The 20,966-nt window shown below is 41.8% G+C and overlaps 1 protein-coding gene across 1 annotated transcript in view; it reads right to left on the bottom strand.

The window, feature by feature from the left end:
- The window catches only part of GRPR (gastrin releasing peptide receptor), a 39,936-nt gene extending 22,632 nt beyond the window's left edge, over window positions 1–17,304 (bottom strand). Inside the window, exon 1 of the mRNA XM_082375964.1 lies at window positions 14,192–17,304. Within this exon, the coding sequence (XP_082232090.1) occupies window positions 14,192–14,604 (413 nt within the window). The 5' untranslated portion in view covers window positions 14,605–17,304. The remainder of the gene's footprint in view (window positions 1–14,191) is intronic.
- Window positions 17,305–20,966: the final 3,662 nt, after the last annotated feature.

Below are 20,966 nucleotides of genomic sequence, written 5' to 3'. Positions count from 1 at the left end.
GATGCTTAGTCAATTTATCAGCACATTTAAATACTAATTTAGTATCTCAGGCTCTCCTTGGCACTACGGATATAAAAGTCCCTGGTCACTAAGGATTTAAAATCTGGTCGAGGGACTGAGATACATCCAGGTAAAGCCCTTAAAGAACAAGAGAATGATACTCACACATGTATATTCTCCTTCGTGGAACACTCAGAACAGATGATGCTAGGTCAGTATATGCCCTACTGTCATCGTGGTACAGACATATGAGAATATGTTTGATTATAAACCTGCTTTATATATAACTATGGAATATAAAACTTAGGCATCCTCAAGTCCCATTTCCTTAACTTAAAGAAGAGGAAACTGGTGCCCACAGAGTTCCCACCGCCAGTTAGCTGAAAACCAAGACTAGAACCTCCGTCTCTGGATCCCCAAGTCACTTATATTTGTCTACAGCACTTCGGATTTGCAGGCTTTTTAAAGCACAAGTGAAGAATGCTTAAAACTAAATATTGACCACATTTATCTTCATCTTGTAGTATATATATATGTATTCCTGAGCCAATCATTTTAACCTTCAATTTTACCTCTGTTGACAATCTAGGAAAGAAAAGATGCCAAATTCTGATTTTTCTGCTCTTCTGTGATGTTTCCAATCATTTAAAGTGGAGAGGGAAAAGATAATAATGAAATTCTTAACAATCTGTTTTGTCCACCATTTATGTTAAAATAAATAAGCATTTCCCATATGTTCTCACGGAGAAACTACTGTACTTTTGTTTTTACATAATTTTATGTTGTTTTAAAATTATGTTTAAAGTATTTCTCATAACAGAGGCCTGACCCTGGTATGAAATTGCCTGACAATAAAAACAAGCACCACCAAAGAGAAAAAAGAAACCTTGAAAAGTTTAAAGTTGACCTGTAGTTATTCTATTTATATGTAGACAGCATAGAAATAAGTGAGTCACATGGACCTATTATCTATTGTCACAGTAAATTCTTCTCACACTGGAAATAAATTTCTTTATGTGCCGTATTTCACATTTTCCCCCTGTTTCTTTCTTATGTAACCTTTAGCTATCACCACTGGCCAATTAGTCTGGGTACAATACAAAAAAAGAAAAAGTAATAAAGAACTGAAGTTTAAAGAAGTGTATCTTAGCAACATTTTGGCGCTGTCCTTCCCACGAAATTTCAGCTTTTATCAATCACTGCATAACTAAATGTCAGCTCTAGCTCCTGCTTATTGGGGCTAAGAGACTTGGCCTAGTTGAAAGATCCCAGAGGCTTTGATGTACCTATAATACTTGGCAGTGTCCACTGCCGCAGGCCTCAGCTGAGATTCCTGACTTACTCACTTTGAGGTTAGCCAGAGCTCATTTCTCTGCATCTAAATTGCTGATTTAATTTGAGGCTCTGAATGCTGATCTCAAAGGTCTGACTAGGTAGTTCTGGACTCCTTTTTAGAGGAACTGGGATGTGGATAGCTTTGTGGGCAGCAGATCAGGTCTGTAAGAGAGATGGTACAGGATTTTCCACTTCTGATAATGGCAACCTAGCTTGTTGCTGACCAACTCTCCAGAAAAGGAAAAGCTAGAAAATCCCTTTGAAAACATCAGAGAAATACCAAGGCAGTAAGGATTTGAGGGGCCAAAATCCTGGAGAGAAAGGAAGTGCAAAGAGATGAAGCTGTTATTCAGCATCATTTTCCCCTTAAGGCATTTACCAAATTTCAAGCAGCACCAAGAGAAACTGAGAGCTGAGAAGAGCTTCTAGCAGTTTCAGGATGAAGGGGAATAATAAATGAAGTTCAGGGCCCACCAAGGAGAGAAGCCAGGGTAAACACCCCAGGCTTACAGTTGAGATGCCCAAAGAGGTACATCCTAGTAGTAGCACTGAACCATAAATAGACCAGTTCTCACAAAGACCAAGCCCAGCCTCCAATCTGTTCAATCCCTGACAAGGTCAGATACACCACCACCTCCTACCTGCCCACAAGAAGCAAAAGCTAATCTTTTCTGGAAGATAATACTATCCAGAGCCCCAAATTATCTACACTTCTTCATATACAAAATCAAGTAGTCAAACAAAAATTGCCTCATATACTGGGAGAGAAAACAAAATGGTCGAAAAACAAGAGAAGAAATATATAATAGAAACAGACTTATAGAGGTTCCACAAGTTAGAGTTACCAAAGAGGGATTTTACAATATATCGGGACTAATTCAAGAAATTAGGTGACAAGATAGAATCAAATGGAAATTCTAGAATTGCAATATACAGTAACTGAAATTAAGAACTAAACGGAAGCTTCAGAAGCAGACTAGACACAGCTGGAGAGAATTTTTGAGCTGAAAATGGCCAGACTGAAGTACAATGAGAAAAAAGGACGGAAAACACAGAAAAGGTAATAGAGATGTATGGGCAAAATGGTGAAATGAAATTGTGTTTAAAATAGTTCCCAGTCACAGAGGCCTGACTGAAGTATGAAATCGCCTGCCTCAATAAAAGCAAAAACAACCAAAAGGGGAAAAAACTTTAAAAGCTTTAAGTTAACCTGCAGTTATTCTATTTACATGTAGACAGCATAAAGAAGAAGAGGAAAAAGAGAATGGGGCAGAAACAATCTTTGAAGTTGTAATGGTTGAGAACTTTCCAAATGTGGCTAAAATCATCAAGCCACAAGTTTAAAAAAAAAGCTATGAATCTCAAGCAGGAAAAATACAAAGAAAACCAAATCTAAGTGCAACATAGTAATGCTGTTGAAAACCAAAGATAAAGAGAAACATCTTAAAATGAGTCAAAGAGAAAAAAAATCAATAATTTTAAAGGAGCTACAATGAAACTGACATCTGGCTTCATAGCGGAAGTCAGAGGACAATGAATGGCAACTTCAAAGTGGGGAAGACAAGAACAGCCAGGCTAGAATTCTATGCCCAGTGACAATATCCTCTCCAAATTACATTAAATAAAGACATTTTCAGACAAATGAAACCATAAAATGTATCCCCATTAGACTTATACTAAGTGAAATACTTAAGGACGTTCTTTGGGCAGAAGTGAAATAATCTCAGATGATGTCACAGAGATGCAGGAAGGAGTGGAGAGCAAGAAAAGGTGAATACAGGAATAAATCTAAAGGTAAATATGTGAGTAAATGTAAGTATGTAAAAACAATTAACATAATGTCTTGTGGGTTTTAAAATATGGATAGAGTTGAAATATAGAATAACAATAACCAAAAAAAAAAGGCAGGAGGAAATTAGAATGAAGTTAAAGTGTCCTATTACCCTTGTCTGGGAAGTAGGAAAGTTCTAATTTATAGTAAATTTTAATAAGTCAAGGATACATGTTGTAAACACTAGAGTAGCCCCTAAAAGAATATTGAGTTTGTATAATTTACAAATTCATGCTGGGAGGTGGGGGGAGGATAGAATAATTTAAATGTTTAGTTAATTTAAAAGAAGGCAAGAAGGGAGGGAAAAAGGATTATGAAACAGGTGTGACCAACAAAAACCAAATAATAAAATGGTAGATTTAAACCCAAATATAGGGACTTCCCTGGTGGCACAGTGGTTAAGTATCCGTCTGCCAATGCAGGAGACATGGGTTCCATCCCTGGTCTGGGAAGATCCCACATGCCATGGAGCAACTAAGCCCATGCACCACAACTACTGAGCCTGCACTCTAGAGCCTGCAAGCCACAACTACTGAGCCCGCGTGCCACAACTACTGAAGCCCACACACCTAGAGCCCATGCTCCGCAACAAGAGAAGCCACCACAGTGAGAAGCCCGTGCACCGCAATGAAGAGTAGCCCCCGCTCGCCGCAACTGGAGAAAGCCCGCACGCAGCATCGAAGACCCAACAAAGCCAAAAAAAAAAAAATAATTAATTAATTAATTTTTTTAAAAGCCCAAATGTATCAGCAAAATTGAGGTTATCAGAGTGTCTGTGTTTATAGGGCAGAAACCTATAGCCAAGTTACAAATAGCAAATACATTTGTGTGAAGTCACTCATGTCATGCATACACACAAAATACCAACATTGACAAAGGTAACTTAAAATTCATAATGCAAAGACATCCATGGCAAATTGGTCAATGGGCGTCATCAATTAAATGAGTATTTAAGATTACTCAAGGCACAAGAAAACTTGAAATGCTGTGAAATTTTACAGCCCGTATAGGAAAGAAACTTGATAGTGGCTTTCTCAGATGATCCTAAACATTTTATAATAATCTTAAACACTTATATGACATTACCAATAACGAGTTATGAAGCTGAAAGAAACTTTTCTAACCTCTCATTAAAAATAAGTCACTTTGAATCAACCATGCTAGAAGACTGAGGTATCTTTCTAATTTCTCTATAGAAAAACATCACCCAACAGGCACATGAAAAGATGCTCAACATCCTTAAGCATTAGGGAAATGCAAATCAAAACCATAATGAGATATCACCTCACGTCTGTCAGAAGGACTGTCATCAAAAAGAACACAAATAACAAATGCTGGCGAGGGTATGGAGGAAAGGGAACCCTCCTGCACTGTTGGTGGGAATGTAAATTGGTGTACCCACTGTGGAGAACAGTATGGAGGTTTCTCAAAAAACTAAAAATAGAACTACCATATGACCTATTAATTCCATTCCTGGGTATATATCCAAAAAAACCAAAAAACTAATTCAAAAAGACAAAGACACATGCACCCCAATGTTCATAGCAGCATTATTTATAATTGCTAAGATATGAAAGCAACCCAAGTGTCCATCAACGGATGGATAAAGAAGATGTGGTGTATATATATATACACACACACACACACACACACACACACACACACACACACACACACACACAATGGAATACTACTCAGCCATAAAAAAGTGAAATTTTGCCATTTGCAGCAACACGGATAGTAGAACCTACCAGAATTCATTCATTCTTTTATTCCTTCCTTCATGTATCCATCTATTCATGTGTTCAATAAATACTTATCAAGCACCTACTACAGGTTAGGGACTGTCCTAGTGTCAGTGAATATGCTAATGAATGTCATAGCCTCTCTCTCTTTTTTTTTTTTTTTTTTTGAGCTTATATTCTAGTGGTAGGAGACAGAGAGTAAACAAGTAAACAAACAAATGAACAAAATAGTTCTCAAAAAGATTATAGTGGATGACATTTACCAAAGAGAAATGGAGACATACATCCATACAAAAACTGTATGTGAATGTTTATGACAGCTTGATTCATCATCATCCAAAACTGAAAACAACCCTAATACCCATTAACTGAAGAACGGATAAACAAACTGTAGCCTAGCCATGCAATGGACTCAGCAATAGAAAGGAAGGGACTACTGATACATGCAACAACATGAGTTGAAAGAAGCCAGGCTCAAACAACTGCACACTGTATGATGTCATTCATATATTTTGGAAAAGATCAGTGGCTGCCAGGAGATTTATTTTCTTTCTTTCTTTTTTTTCTTTTACTTTTTCTAGGAGCTTTATTTTCTGTAAGAACAACTTAGTGCGTAATGGAGGTTATAAACTAAAGAAAGTTTGGATGTGGAAAAAAACTTCCCTCCTGGGTGGAGGAAGAGGATAGACTACAGAGGGACATGAGAGGATTGGGGGGGCTGATGGAATGTTCTATATCTTGATTGTGCTGGTGGTGGTTACATGGCTGTGGAAGATTGTCAAAATTCATAGAAATGCACGACTAAAAGTTTACTGTGTAAGTTACACCTCAGTCAACCTGAAAGAAGAAACTGGATGATAGAACAGCGTTGGTCATTCCTTTAGTCTGAGTGGCCAATGAAGACCTCCTACAGAAGGTGACATTTAATGTATAAAATGAACCTGCAGCCTCTTAGGGGTTCCTAGGCAAATCAAATCATTTCATGTAGCAGCAAATATCAGATACTAATCTAATACTTAATAACCAGAATTTCAAAGATGACTGTAATAAAAAAGATCCCTTGATCTATTATAGGGAAGTAGAAAAAGGAATGGAGAAAAATTTTTTTCTTCTATTCTGCACAACATGTGTTTTAATTAAGAGGGAATTTATGCAAACCCCACACACTAGGAGGATTTACAAGTGCAAAAATGCAAATTTAGTCTATTTTCAAAGGATGGTATTGACAAGCACAGTTCAAAAAAACCTCACCAGGGAGCCCTTTCAGTCTATGCTCTATGTTTCATGATTAAGCATGTGACCTGTCTCGCCTCCATGCATTTTAAGTTGCCAAAAATGATAATTAATCACATAAAAGTCTACCACTTTAAAAGATAATGTGTGAGAGACAAGGTCAGACTTCTTTGCTGCCCTTATCTCCATAGCACTCCAACTCAAAGAGTCTTGCTGGGAACCCCCCCTCCCATTGCACCTGCCCTCTGAGCTCTCCCAGAGCCGGCCAGCAGCTGTGACAGATCCCTCCCCATGGGGAGACAGGAGCTGAGTTTCCTTCTGGAGAGGCAGCATATGCTTCAGAAAAATCATACCCTAGAGAAGTTATGGACTGGTGACTCATGTAAACTCCTCCAACAGAGAGACTTCCTGGGAAAGATGCTTTACGAGAGATTAAATTGTCCTCCCTTGTGAGAAATGGCCAGTCTCCTTGGGATCAGTGAAGCTGGGCTCTAGAACAGTAGAGGAGCTTTGGAATCACTGGGGTGATCCCCTCAGAAGAGGGCTAACTGGGAATCACTCAGGGTATCTTCCCACAGAACAGTAGAGTTCAGGATCAGTAGCTCCCACTGCCCAGAGAAGGGAAATGGAATTAGACTTTGTTTTGATGGTTTCTGAAGAAAAGTTTTCAGTTTCCCTGAAGGAATTGGGACTTGGAATGAGGAAAGCAGGGTTCTAGTGTGACTCTACTCTGAATTTGTTGTGACAAGGCCAAATTCCATCACCTCTTTTGGTCTCTGTGTCAAACAAGGTGAGATATTGTGATTTATAAGAAATATATATTTGGTCATTCAGATGACCAAATACATATTTCTCATATACATTTGGTCTTGGTCCAGTCCCTGGCTCACACTCTTAAAACCCTTGGAATTTCCTAAGTGTGTTGAGAGTGATAAAGGTGTCTTTTGTTATGTTAATGACTTTGGGAAAGCAGTTAAGGATGGGGGCTGGTCACCAAGTGATTCAACTCGTGATTAGAGGGCTGGAACTTTCAGTCCCAGCCCCAGACCTCTGGGGAGGGGGATGTGGCTGGAGGTTGAATCAGTTGTCAGTGGCCAATGGTTTAATCAATCATGACTACGTAAGGAAGCCTTCATAAACACCCAAAAGGACAAGGTTCGGAGAGCTTCTGGGTTGGTGAACACGTGGAGATGCAGGGAGAGTGGCACCTGGAGAGGGCCGGGAAGCTCCCTTTCCTCATACCTTGCCCTATGCATCTCTTCCACCTGGCTGTTCCTGAGGATAAAAGTATTGTACCCTTTTACAATAAGCCAGTGATTTAATAAGCAACATGCTTTCCTGAGTTCTGTGAGTCACTCTAGCAAATTAATGGAACCTGAGGACAGGGGGTCATGGGGACCTCTGATTTTTAGCCAGATGGTCGGAAGCACAGGTTTGTGACTGGCATCTGAAGTGGGAGTGGCGGGTGGGGCAGTCTTGTAGGACTGAGCCCTCAACCTGTGAAATCCGACGCTATCTCTGGGTTGATAGTGTCAGAATTGAGTTGAATTCTCAGACACCTAGCTGGTGTTCTGAGAATTGCTTGTTGGATGTGTGGGGAACCCCCTCCCCCAATGTTGGAAGTTGAGTCTCAGAGCACCATTTATAAGGGTATGAACTTGAGGATGACTTCTACTTGTAGCTGCTACACTTTATCATTTTGTCGCCGCTTAAACATCAACCAATCTGTAGCTATTGTCCTCTTACTAGATGTAAGGTGGGCCTGGGCGTTGTAGCAGGCACAGACCCCACGGAGCATCTCATATAATGAAGGAAGTAGAAAACACATCTATAAAAAGGACCTAGTAATACAAGGTAGGATAAATTTGATATTTAAAGAACAGTACAGGCAAAAGCATCTTAGGAAAGGGGAAAATATCAGTGAAAGCCAAAGGGTCAGGGAATGCTTCATAGAAGAGAAGGGCTTGAACTGTGTCTTGAAAGATTGGTAGCATTTGGATAGATGGAGGGAAGAGCCCAGTCATCAGGGAGGGGAAAGTGAAGTAAAAGCGGGTAGAAGTCAGGCAGCATGTATGGGAGGCGATAAGAGCTTAGCTAGAGCAGTGTTTGGTGAAGTTTGAGATAAGAAGGTAAAAAGATAGACTGGCAGATGGAAGAGGGCCTGGCAAAAGAGAATGGAAGGATCAGACAGAAGTTCACAGCGCAGACTGGAAAGTGAACCCCATAGGTATTCTTCAGAAAGTCTCAAAACCTCATCAATGGGATGCCTAAATTCCCCAAGTCTGTGACTGGTGATTGTATTGGGTTGCCTGTATTCTTTTCCCTTCATCTTTGAGTATCTTCCAATAGAAGATATTTTACAGACAGGAAGAGCCCATGCAGCTGGGAGGCATTCGATATTTGCCTGAGGGATTCCTGATACCCTCAATGAAAGAAAGCAGCTAACATGGATCCTGGGAAAGAGATTTGGACCCCAAGGCACAGAACAAACTCTCTTCTGCGTTGTCCAACAGAACTTTCTGCAGTTATGGAAATGTTTTGTATCTGTGCTGTCCAGTAGAACCACATGTGGCACTGAGCACTTGACATGTGGCTGGTTTGACTAAGGAACTGAATTTTTAGTTTTATTTAAATTAAATCTTGGGAGTTCCCTGATGGCCTAGTGGTTAGGATTCCGGGCTTTCACTGCTGTGGCCCAGGTTCAATCCCTAGTCAGGGAACTGAGATCCCGCAAGCCGTGTGGTGCAGCCAAAATAATAATAATAATAATAATAATAATAATAATAATAATAATAAATTAAATCTAAATTTAAATAACCACATGTGGTTAGTGGCTCCCATGTTGGACCATGCAGCTCTAGATGTCAGGAGAGGCTGAAAACTACATTATCTCATAAATTCCTTGCAGTGAATTCAAAGAATCTGTACTTCAAGAAGGTTGCATTAATGTAATACTTTCCTGTTTCTTTACACATTCCAAATCACAAGGGAGGGGAAAACCTAGGAAAAGTCTTTTCTATGGAATCAAAGAAGGATCACTTTACAGTGGAGCACATCTGGCCTTAGGATTTATTCTGTCAGCCCCATTCTAGCAGAAATAAAACTGAGTAATAATACTGAAGCAGACACAATATAACTTGGGCATGTAATATAAATGCTATTAACATTAAATCCAGCTTTATTCTTTGCTTTTATACTGGAAAAGAAAACGCAAACTCTCCTTACCCTTTTCCTGTTAGGTCTTAAATTCCACTTATATAATACTGAGGCACCTAGTATAGAGATGGGCATCTAGTAGCAAAGACCAGTATGTAAAAAATATATCCATCCATCCCAAACATTCACCTATCTCTCCATCCATCTGCCCATCCACTCATCCAACCATCCAACCTCCTATCCATCCACCTCTTTCCATCTATCCATCCATCAACCCATCTCATCCCCCAAACCTAGTTACTGACTCACAAAGAATAGATTTTCTCTCATTTGCCCAAATAATGAGAGCTTAATAGAGAGGAACAGAGAAGAAGCAGGTGACTGTGTGATATATTTTTTAAGAGTATGCTTTCAGATGATTAACCATACTTTTAATTAATCAATATTTATTTAGTTATTTTTAAACTTTTTAAAATTTTTTAAAATTTTATTTTTGGCTGCGTTGGGTCTTCATTGCTGCGCACAGGCTTTCTCCAGTTGCGGCGAGCGGGGGCTACTCTTCGTTGCAGTGTGCGGGCTTCTCATTGCGGTGGCTTCTCTTGTTGTGGAGCACGGGCTCTAGAGCGCAGGCTTCAGTAGTTGCGGCACGCGGGCTCAGTAGTTGTGGTGCATGGGCTTAGTTGCTCCACGGCATGTGGGATCTTCCCAGACCGGGGATCGAACCCGTGTCCCCTGCGTTGGCAGGCGGATTCTTAACCACTGTGCCACCAGGGAAGCCCCTAATCAATATATATATATATTTAAATAAATTTATTTATTTTATTTATTTATTTTTGGCTGCTTTGGGTCCTCGTTGCTGTGCGTGGGCTCTCTGTAGTTGTGGCGAGTGGGGGCTGCTCTCCATTGCGGTACACAGGCTTCTCACTGCAGTGGCCTCTCGTCTTGTAGAGCACGGGGTCTAGGCGCGTGGGCTTCAGTAGCTGCAGCACGTGGGCTCAGTAGTTGTGGCTTGCGGGCTCTAGAGTGCAGGCTCAGTAGTTGTGGTGCACAGGCTTAGTTGCTCCACGGCATGTGGGATCTTCCCGGACCAGGGCTCGAACCCATGTCCCCTGCATTGGCAGACAGATTCTTAACCACTGCACCCCCAGGGAAGCCCTAATCAATATTTTTTGATCACCCATTAGGTACAAGAAACCATCTGAGGCACTGTAAGATATAATATATAAGAAATCTCTGCCTTCTACATTCTTAATAATCTACTTGAAAAGTCAAAGCAATGAATATACGAGAGACTAAAAAAAGAGAAGTGAATGAAATACTTCAAAACAGCAAGATGAAAGATGTCACGAGATAATTCATGTATCAGATAATAAGCCTCATGTTTAGAAGAGGGCCAGAAAATCTGGACTAGAATGGTCCAACTTAGGGCTTTAAGGAGGAGGTTTGAGCCAGAATCTGAGTGATGGGCAAGATGACAGATAAAAATCATGAGTTTAAAATTTGGAAGGACCTTAGAAATAATCTAGCTCAAGTCTATTATCTCACAGATGATTCAACTAAGGTCAGAGAGTTAAGAGACTTGGACTGACTCCCTTATATGGGTAGTAATGGCAGAAAAAAAGAAGCCTAAAATGCAGGGCTGTTGATATCCATTCCACTTCCATACATCACATGGGTTGGGGAGAAGAGTCTCCTATTTAGGAAAGGAGAAAGGATTCTGGAGAGTGGATGTGACTCAGCATAAGCAAGGAAGCAGAGCCAGGAACCTGTTGGTGTAACAACCGTGTACGAGGATCTGAATGTGTGTAAGGAGGGGAAGATAGCATGGGGCGAGGGGGAGGCTGGGACCAATAGTGAAGGGGTTTGAATGCCAATCTGCAATTGGTCAGTGTCGTGAAACACAGAATTCTGGTTTCTGGGACTGCCTTGAAGTTTCCCTTTAGTGCCCCAGTATAAACTTTTCTAGAAAAATGTTATTCTTTTCACATTAACAAAGACTCAAGTTCACCTGGGGGAGAGAAAGCTGCAGAAGGGAGGCTGGGATGAGTACTCGCATTGCTGGTCAACCTATAGGGGGCAGGGATGGATGACTACCATCGATCCTGAGTCAGTAGATTTAAGATGGGGGCTAAGAACTTACATATTTTTAAGCTCCCCAATGATTGCGATGATCATCCAGTTTTGAGGGTCTTCTGGTTCACCCTTTGACCAATCCATCAGATACAGACTACCACTTTGGAAAACTCTTTGACAATATTTACTAAATACCTGCCCCTATGATCCAGCAATCCCTCTCCCAGGCATATACCCAAGAGAAACACTTTTGTTCCCCAACAGGCATGAATAAGAATACCCAGAGCAGGTTATGATCAACCCCAAACTGGAAAAAATCCAATGTCCATCAGTATTAAAATGGATAAATAAACTGAGGTATATTCATACAATGGAACACTACACAACAATTAAAAAGAATAAACCATTGCTATGTGCACCAACGTGGATGACTATCCCAGACATAAGGATAAGCATAAGAAGTATGATTCCATGTATATGAGATTAAAGAACTGGCAAAAATAATACATGGTAATTGAACTCAGAATAGTGATTGCCTCTCTATGGGGTTGGGTATTAACTGGAAAGGGACATAAAGGAAAATCCTGGGGTGCTGGAACTGTTCTATATCTCTATCTGGGTGGTGGTTATGTTGTTATACAGAATATGTGAAAATATATTGAGCTGTACACTTGTTCAGTTTACTGTATATAATTATACCTTGTTGAGAAGAAAAAATACAGATATTGTGTGTGTGTGTGTGTGCACGTGTGTGTATTTGCCCTGCCAACCTCATGAGGTTGTTATAAAACTCCAATAGCTTTTAAAGATGAGACACATTGATAAGTACAGTCTTATATATTTTAACTAGCTCAATACCTATTCTTGTTGAAATTGGTTAGAGGCACTACTTGTGATTCAGGTAATCGGTCAGCTTTTTTAGGCCTTAGCAAAACACAAAAAGTTAGTTATATGGTAGCTTACAGTAATTTCTGAACTTGGGAAAGACGTGCGGTAACTGTAAACTTACTGAGAACACACCAGAGCTGCCAAATGGTGCAGCCTGGCTTTTGAGAGAGCCTTTCTGCTGATGGGGAATTTGGTCTGCTTTGAAACCCTGGAGAAGAGTTCCCTGCAGCTGTATCTTTCCATTGCACTCCCTCACTTTCCTCTCCCCCACTCCCCACCCCATCCCAGGAAGACAGGAAACGCCATCTGTACCACTGCACTCACCAACCCGGAAACCAAAATCTCATCATCCCATCAAGAAAATGACTGTCATCCTGAGGTGCCCTTGGCCACTGGTAACCAGCCACAGACCTGCTGCCAGCTCCACAGTTTGCCTGCCCTGGCTCAACAGTGAGACTGCCTGTGGTCATCAGGCCTTGGTGGGCATATGTTCAGGGTTAGAGCAAGCTGGTGGTGAGTGGCAGGAACCGAGAAACCCTGTCTAGTGGGCGCCATGTGCAAACCTCATTCCTGGGCTATTATTTTTCAGTCTGAAAAAGTTGTGTGTGCTGAGCAGTGTACTTCAGGCAGCTAAGTATAAACACATGTCTACAAATACTGATAACACTATCTTTATTTGTCCATTACTCCACAAACCCAGATCACCTGGGGACTGTTTGTTCCTCTACAAAGTGAGAAGCCAGCACCGTATGTATTAAAATGTGGGACATTTTCTTCAGAGTATAAATTTTCAAGAGCTGCTTCTATGCCTTCCTCAGTACACTCTCAAATCCCTTTGTATCTTTAACACCATAACATACAGTTGATTTTAAAATAAAAATTGATAGTCTCTGGTTCCTTGCACCAGTTTTTCTTAATTTGACCATATGGTCAACAATGTGTCTGAAGCCTATTCATTACTGTGTCCAGTTCTAGAGCCCAGAAGTACATAAGACATGCTCAGCAATTTATGTGAACAATCTGCAGATATTTCCTGACTGGTTATTTCATCAAGGAAGTGTTTTTTACATGATAGACACCTGATAAATGCTCAAAGAATGAATATGAATGTTTAAGAATGAATAAATGTGGATTTTTAAGCAATATGTTCACACAAGAAATGCAGTTCACAAATATGTATACTTCCCAGAATAAAACACTGTACTGGACTCCCTCCCCCCGCCCAAAAAACAAAAACCCTAGAAGTATTGTATATGGAAGTACATCAATAAAGATACTAAAATTTGAAATCAACCTTGAATGGAGCTTTCTCAAGGAAAGAAAAAATCCAAATAATGCTTGATTTCACCTAAGAGATACTTAGAAAAACCAGCACACAAACTGTTCAGTTCCAGAGAACCAAATACAACATCAGCTGTGAGAAAAGTTAAACTGTCTGAAGAGAATGGATTTCAAGGAAATGCTGCTTATTTTCTCCTCTTGGTTATTTCTGAAAGAATATTTGAAGAAGAAATGCAGTGGGACTTTTCTGTTCTCTGAAGACTTTGAATTGCTTCCAAGAAACATTTACCTGGGGTTTAAACTCTATTAGGTGTGATTTTTTTTTTTTTTTCTCACCAGTCAATTAATTTTGCAGGGAGTGAGAAGTTAGGAAGAAGCAAGGCTAAATCAGCTGTCTCCAGAAAATGCACCTCAATCTTATACTCAGAGATCTTTTTTCTCCCCACCCCCCATCCACTGACTTTTCTTTCTGAAACCATTATGTCAAACTCAAGAAGTAGTCCCTAGAACAGAAACATGCCTGGAAGGGAATTGGAGTTTGAGTGAAACTTCCCTGCGCACAAACAGCCCCGTTTGTCCCAATGTGGTAGCTCATTTACCGAGGCACCTACCACCCTCAGAGAGAAGGTCGCTGTCCTCCAGGACTTACCTGTCTGCTGAGAGAGCTGTGAGTGTGAAGACAGACACCCCTACTGAGGTAAGCTGGATAAAAGGGATCAGTTTGCAACCAATCCTGCCAAACAGCCATCTGTCGGCCAGGTACCTGCTGGCATCTACGGGCGCACAGGTTACCAGGAGGAGCAGGTCTCCCAAAGCCAGGCTGGAGATGAATAGGTTCGGTACATTTCGCATGGACTTCACGGTACAGAAGATCTTGATCAGGGTGATGTTGCCAACGAGGCCTATCAGAATGATGACCCCATAAATTGCAGGGATGACATACAGGACCCCCGGGTGGAACCAGTCGTCGTTCATGGGGAGATCCACACTGTGATTAGAGATGTTGCAGTGTACGAAATGGTCCACTTCCAAGTTTAGAAGCAAACAGTCATTCAGAGCCATCCTCTAGATTCTTTCCCACCTAAAAAGTGCCCTTAGATGCTGTTGCTTAACTTTTGACTTTGCAGTTTGGTGAAGATGATGATAAAATCTATGCTGGGCTCTTTATCTTCTTTAATAAAAATACTCTGAGTACATAGAGACTATGGCATTCAAAATTGTCACTATTTTGATGCTGGCGCTGCTCTGGTCTTTACGTGACCAACGCAATACATCTCTAAATTCAGTAAGTTAACAGCAAAACACCCACAAAAACTCAGCTCCCGAAGGGCTTAGAATCAAACCCACTCTGTACCAACTCCTTCTACCTCCATTCTAGTAGTCTGAGTCTCCCTGGCTGCACTTTACTAAGAACTTTTGGCCTGCTATTTTCACACGGCATTTCCCGTCTTTCCCGATATTTAGAACCTGAAGGTTTAAAGAGGGTAGAAAAAAACTGCACCGAGAAAGCCTGAAATGCTATAGGCAGGAACGCTTTGCACGTCACCGGCTTCACCAGCAAACGGCAGCTCTGCTGAGCTGAGGCTCTGAAAAGGAACAGGGCTACTTACAGGCAGAGAGTGCCAGCCCCCTGCTGGACACTTCAGTCACTGCCCGGCCGCCTGCTCTGCCCAGATGAGACTCGCCCAGCAGTCTGCGGGTCCTAGCAGATAATTTGGGCTTCTCTTTTTCAGACACAGCACTCTGCAAAGCACTGGAAATCTTTCTGATACTAGGCTCCAAATCCAGACTCACATCCCATTTTCTCATCTTTTCCAATACATTAGAATGACATGTTAAGGTTGCTATAAAATGAGGTCTGTCCCTGAATTAAATTGCACACAGATGAGCAAGGCGTCCACATGTGAGTGGGCCCACTCAGCCTTCCCACTGCCTATTTGAACAGGGACTGCTACTGAGGGCAAATAGGCACAGGACTCCTGCCTTAAACCTTCAGCACCTGACATCTGGGAACAGCAGAAAGCAGAAAGCAGAATGCACACACGCTCTGTCCTGTAGATCTGCCAGGCCATTCTTTTTCCCTTTACCAGAGAGAAATAAAATCAGAAGCCAGCTGTGTTCTAACTCTCACAGATAAGTAGTCTTTTCCAGGAGAATTTTCTCATTGGATCTAAAAGGTACATGAATTGGCATTCTGGTGCAGCTATTTGCAATTTTTAATTAATGTTTGCTGCGTTTTATAGCAAATTTCCTCGTAAGCTCTGAGTGGGAAATGAACTGTAAAGGAGCTACAGATAGAATACCAAGGAATTGGGGAGTGGAAAGAATAACTTAGAGTTGACAGGTGCCAGGAAAGGCTTTACTGAGGAGGTACTATTAGATTTAAGCTTAGACCTTTAGCAAAAATGTATAAATACACTACAAGGGTGAATCTTCAAGACTTACGTGAAGCTCTTCAAGCTCTTCCAGATACATCACAGGAAGCCAGTTACTAGCAGGCGCTGCCACTGAAAGTTTGGTTTTTCAGGATTCATAAGGAATAAAGAAGCTTGCACTCATCACCATGCCAGGGCCCACCAAGTGTGTTGTCATGGAAATTTCCAACGGCAGCTTACAACACTGAGGCGGCTGCCATGCTTCTTCCATAAACCCAAGGGCTTGTGCTCCTCTCAGCCAGCAGTAGAGACTCTAATGTTACAGGCCCGGAGGGGGAAGAGCTTCTCAGTGGTGATCAGTAGCACCAGTAATGAGTCAGTAACCACAAGCCTAGTGGTGTTGATGAGTTACAGGCAGTAGAGCTTAATAATGCTGTACATGGACTCCATACTTAAGTCCTGGCTCCCTCATTCATTACCTTGGCAAGTTACTTGGTGTCTTAAGCCTCAAGCTCCTCATCTGTAAAGCGGGGATAATTCGTGAAGTTAAATGAAATTACCCGTGTTAAGACTTCATAGTATTTGGCACATAGTAAGTGCTCAAGTAATAATCAGCTGCTATTATTAAACCTATTATTATTGTTGTGATTGAAAGAGACTATTTTTGTGATTTTACTTTGGAAAAGCCCAGTAAAGTCAGAAGAGCGACTGACCTCAGATCAATAGGCTAAAAGTTCTATCATAGCAGCCAGTCCTCCATTTACTTGAAAGACATTTATCAAATACCTGCCAGTTTCCAGGCACTGTGTAAGAGCCTGAGAAAAATAACATGAAGATACATGTTATTATAAGACCCGTCATGATCCCAACTACTCAAGCTTAGAGTCAGAGGACCTAGTTTCAAAGAATAATGCCAAGAAGGGTTTTCACACAGATTCTGCAAATGCTTCTGTTCGTTCTATACCGTATTCATAATTCTGCTTCTTGAAATTGCTGTGGTGGCTTTCTTCTCTGATCATTTACCTTTCTTCCTCTCAATGACAATCATTGCTTCTGGCGTTGTTTTTGTTGTCATTACTGGAGGGACAGCCTTGTAGGAATTATGCCAAAACTCAGAGAAATTCACCACTCTTGGACTAGAAGAATTAGTGAGGAATTGAAGCGCCCAGGGTAGTCCTGAGCATTTCGAAACAGAGGTAGCAAAAGCCAGAACTTGGCTATATTATTATATTAAACCCGGGCATCTTTGGGCCTTTTAACCTTCTGAAAGTTCCTTGAGTATTGTTAAAATAGAAATAAACTGGCTTCTTTAAAAAAAAAAAAGTCGCAGCATTTAGACCCCATCCCCTCCCTTTTCTCCAGAGAAGGTGACATTTGACCTTTTTTTTTTTAAAGATTTATTTATTTATTTTATTTATTTTTGGCTGCATCAGGTCTTAGTTGCTGCACGCGGGATCTTCGTTGAGGCGCGCGAGCTTCTCTCTAGTTGTGGCGAGCGGGTTTTCTCTTCTCTAGTTGTGGCGTGCAGGCTCCAGAGCGCGTGGGCTCTGTAGTCTGTGGCACGCGGGCACTAGTTGAGGCGCGCGAACTCAGCAGCCGCAGCACACGGGCCCAGTTGCCCCGCGGCATGTGAGATCCCAGTTCCCTGACCAGGGATCGAACTCGCGTTCCCTGAATTGCAAGGCGGACTCTTCACCACTGGACCACCAGGGAAGTCCCGACATTTGATCTTAAAGGCTGTTTGGCAGAACCCTTTGAACAGAGAAAATAGTATGCACCTAGGATGGAGGCTTAACGGAAAGAGCATGGCATTGAGCAGGGAACAGCTTCAAGCCCAGAAAGGGCATCCAGATTGGAAGAGAGGGGGCAGGGAAAGAGCAGTGTGAAGAGCAGCCTGAGGCAGGTTTGGGTGAAATTGTGATGGATCTTGTATTCTTGTTAAGAAGTTTGGTCTGAAGGGCATGTTTTTGGTTCACAAAGAGGACTCCCAGATGTTGTTTTGTTGTTTCCCTTCATTTCTTTAGACACCCCCGTGTGCTGAGTCAACCACACCTCTTAAATCCAACTGGGCTGTTAGTGTTTCTTCCCGTGTAAGTTACACTGATGCCGAGAGTTAGCAGTGATTCCTCATGGCTGTTGTTGGTGTTAGGTGTCCCACAACACTATAGACTGTTCTGATGGTATTTTAGGAGTGAGGATATATTGAGGTTCAACACCTAATATTTTCTGGGAGCAAGGATGTTTTAAAAAGCTAATTAGAGAATTTTGATGTCATTTCAACTAATTAGCTATAATGACTCTTTCCATCCCTACCACTATGTGTCACCTTCCAGCAGATCACCAAACATACTCAGACATTTGCTTAGCTTTTTATTTAATGGTGAGCATGAGATGCCTTTGATTTATGAAAATGACATAGAACAAACATAATACAAAGTCCCCATCCTCAGGAACTCCAGTTTCTGAATAGAATTGGAGTGTGACTCAGCATCCTTTCTTATGTGTCGGGGCAGGAGCGTCACTTCTATTTCAGTCAAGAGAGTCACATTTTCCATTCTTCCAGAAAATTGGATTTTTTTTTTTTAATATGGGGGCGGGGCACAGTCACTTGGTAGAATTTGGGAGGATGGGTGGACTCAACAGTACCAAAGAGAGTAAAGACAAAGTCTCTGCCCACCAGCTATGTGCATGGCACTGTGTCTTCCAGCAGCTGGCATTCTTGGTAGACTGACAATGAACATACACAGAAAAGATAAATTAATTATAGAGTGGGTAGAATTTGTAGGTGGAACCAGAGTAAAGAGAAGGGGATGCTTTGGGTCTGTCTGTGAGATAGTCTGGACCAAAGCTGTAGAGGAGAGTAATAAATGAGAAAAAGGAGATTGGATCTGCTGGGGAAGACTTTACATTTAAGGTCTCTGGTTGGACTTCAGTCTATAAAACACTGGTTCTTCAAAAAAACTCAAGATTGCCTGGAGTGCTTCTTAAAAATACAGATTCTGAGGCCATACCCCAGACCTACTGAATGAGATCTCCAGGGATGGAACCCAAGAATCACTGTTTTTCATGAGGTCCCGAAGGGATTCCAGCCCTCTGCTACGCTGGGGACAGTGATGCAGGCAGTGTGTGACCCAGAGATCACGGCAACATCACAGTCCTTGTGCCTGCCCTCTGCGGAGGGAGAGGGTGAGCAAGGAAGCACATTTAGGAGATTATTGCTACGGGCCCTTGATACCCAAAGTGTGGTCCTTGAGCCAGCAGCTTGGGTATCACCGTAGAGCTTGTGAGAAATGCAGAAACGCAGGCACCACCCCAGATCTCCTTAATCATAATTTGCATTTTAACAAGCTCCCCAGGGATTCATGTGCACGTTAAAGTTTGAAAAGTACTGCTCTAGGCGTTAGGGAGCTCTGGCAGAAAAGGTTAAGAAACCAGGGCAGGAACTGGGAACAGACAGGAAACTAGGATCTCAAGTTCAGAATGAAACCAGCAACTGGACCAACTGGAAGCTGACTGAAGAATCCGTCATTTGGGGTTTTTGATATCCCCCTGATAATGGCTGGGAGTTGTCCCAGACTGCATGGCAGGCAAGCTGTTTTTGCCACAAGACAGGGGCCAGAATCCCATTACAAATGTAGGGAACACAGGCAATGGAGAAGCCCAAGATGGTGAAATTTTTTAGGCTTGTGACTCAGTATAAACAGCAAGAACAAGAGGGAAGCCACTCTGGAGGGAAATGCTGAATCTGGTTTCAGGCATATCGAGCTCACGATATGAACAAGGGAAAGGAAGGAAGTCAACAGAAATGACAGCTGAAGTCTGGAGGCGGAGAGGTAAATAATTAAGAGGACTGGCTGGGAACTAGGATGATGAATGACAATAGTTTAACTGTACAGAGAAATCACCAAGAATCAAGTGAAGTTAGGCTTTGAGGAAAAGGTCATGTGCTGAAAATCAGTGGGTACCAAACATGATTGCAATATTACATTTGTGGCAGCACCATGGAGAAGCTGCTGAAAAGATTGCAGCAACCCTTGCTTGAGAAGAATCAGAGATGTCAAATTTTAGCACTGCAGCAGGAACAAAAGAGACGGATGACTGTATCCAGATCCTGTAATGCTGGGATCACTTCAAGTTCCCTTCTTTTTTCTTAACATTCTGTGACTTTTCATGGTGCTTGGAAACTCAGGAGAGATGGGGGGAGTCTTCTGAAAGAAAGAGTCAAGTTTCATTTTGTGCCACACAAAGCTGCAGAAGGACAGGTCGATGCCCAGAGAAGGCCTGGAGTGGAAGACCAGACTCTCAGTCAGACCCGAGGCTGACAGAACACCTCGCATGGCGGTTTTAACATATTCCACCAGTTCTTGGTACTCTTTCCTTCAAGAGGTGGAGATAAATTTTCCTCCCCTTGGATATGAGCTGCACTCAGTGACTGGCTTCCAACAAACAGAATGAAGCAGCAGTGATAGTGTGTAACTTCCAAGATTAGATGACAAAGGACATTGCAGCTCCCTCCGTGCACTGTCTCTTAGATTACCTGCTCTGAAGGAAGTCAGCCACCATATTGTGAGGACACTCAAGTGACCCTATGGACAAATCCACAGGCTGAGGAACTGAGGCCTCCCGTCCACAGCTCTGTGAGTAAGTCATCTTGGAAATGGATCCTCCAGCCCCAGTCAAGCCTTCAGATGACTGCAGCCCCAGCCAACATCTTGACCACGATCTCAAGAGATACTCTAAGCCAGAACCATCCAGTCAAAACACTCTCGAATTTCTCACCCACAGACACTGTGAGTTAATAAATGTTTCTGGTTTTAATCCACTTCTTTATGGTAATTTGTTATGCAGTGATAGCTGTGGAACACCTGGTAAGTAGAATGGATGAAGGGTGGGGGGAACCACCAAAACGACAAAATAAAACAGAAAAGAAATACCAGAAAAGGCAAGTGCTATAAACCAGGTTGAACCTTGAGTGGTTAGAGTGTGAAGGAAAGTGTGGTCAAATCTAGAAAAGTTACAGAGACCGAAATCCATTTGTTATTCAGTACC

Source organism: Balaenoptera borealis, assembly GCF_965194805.1.
Source record: "Balaenoptera borealis genome assembly, chromosome: X".
In the NCBI taxonomy this organism is placed as follows: Eukaryota; Metazoa; Chordata; class Mammalia; order Artiodactyla; family Balaenopteridae; genus Balaenoptera; species Balaenoptera borealis.
Note: the sequence above shows the minus strand (reverse complement) of the source record. Positions and strands in the feature narration are given on the sequence as shown.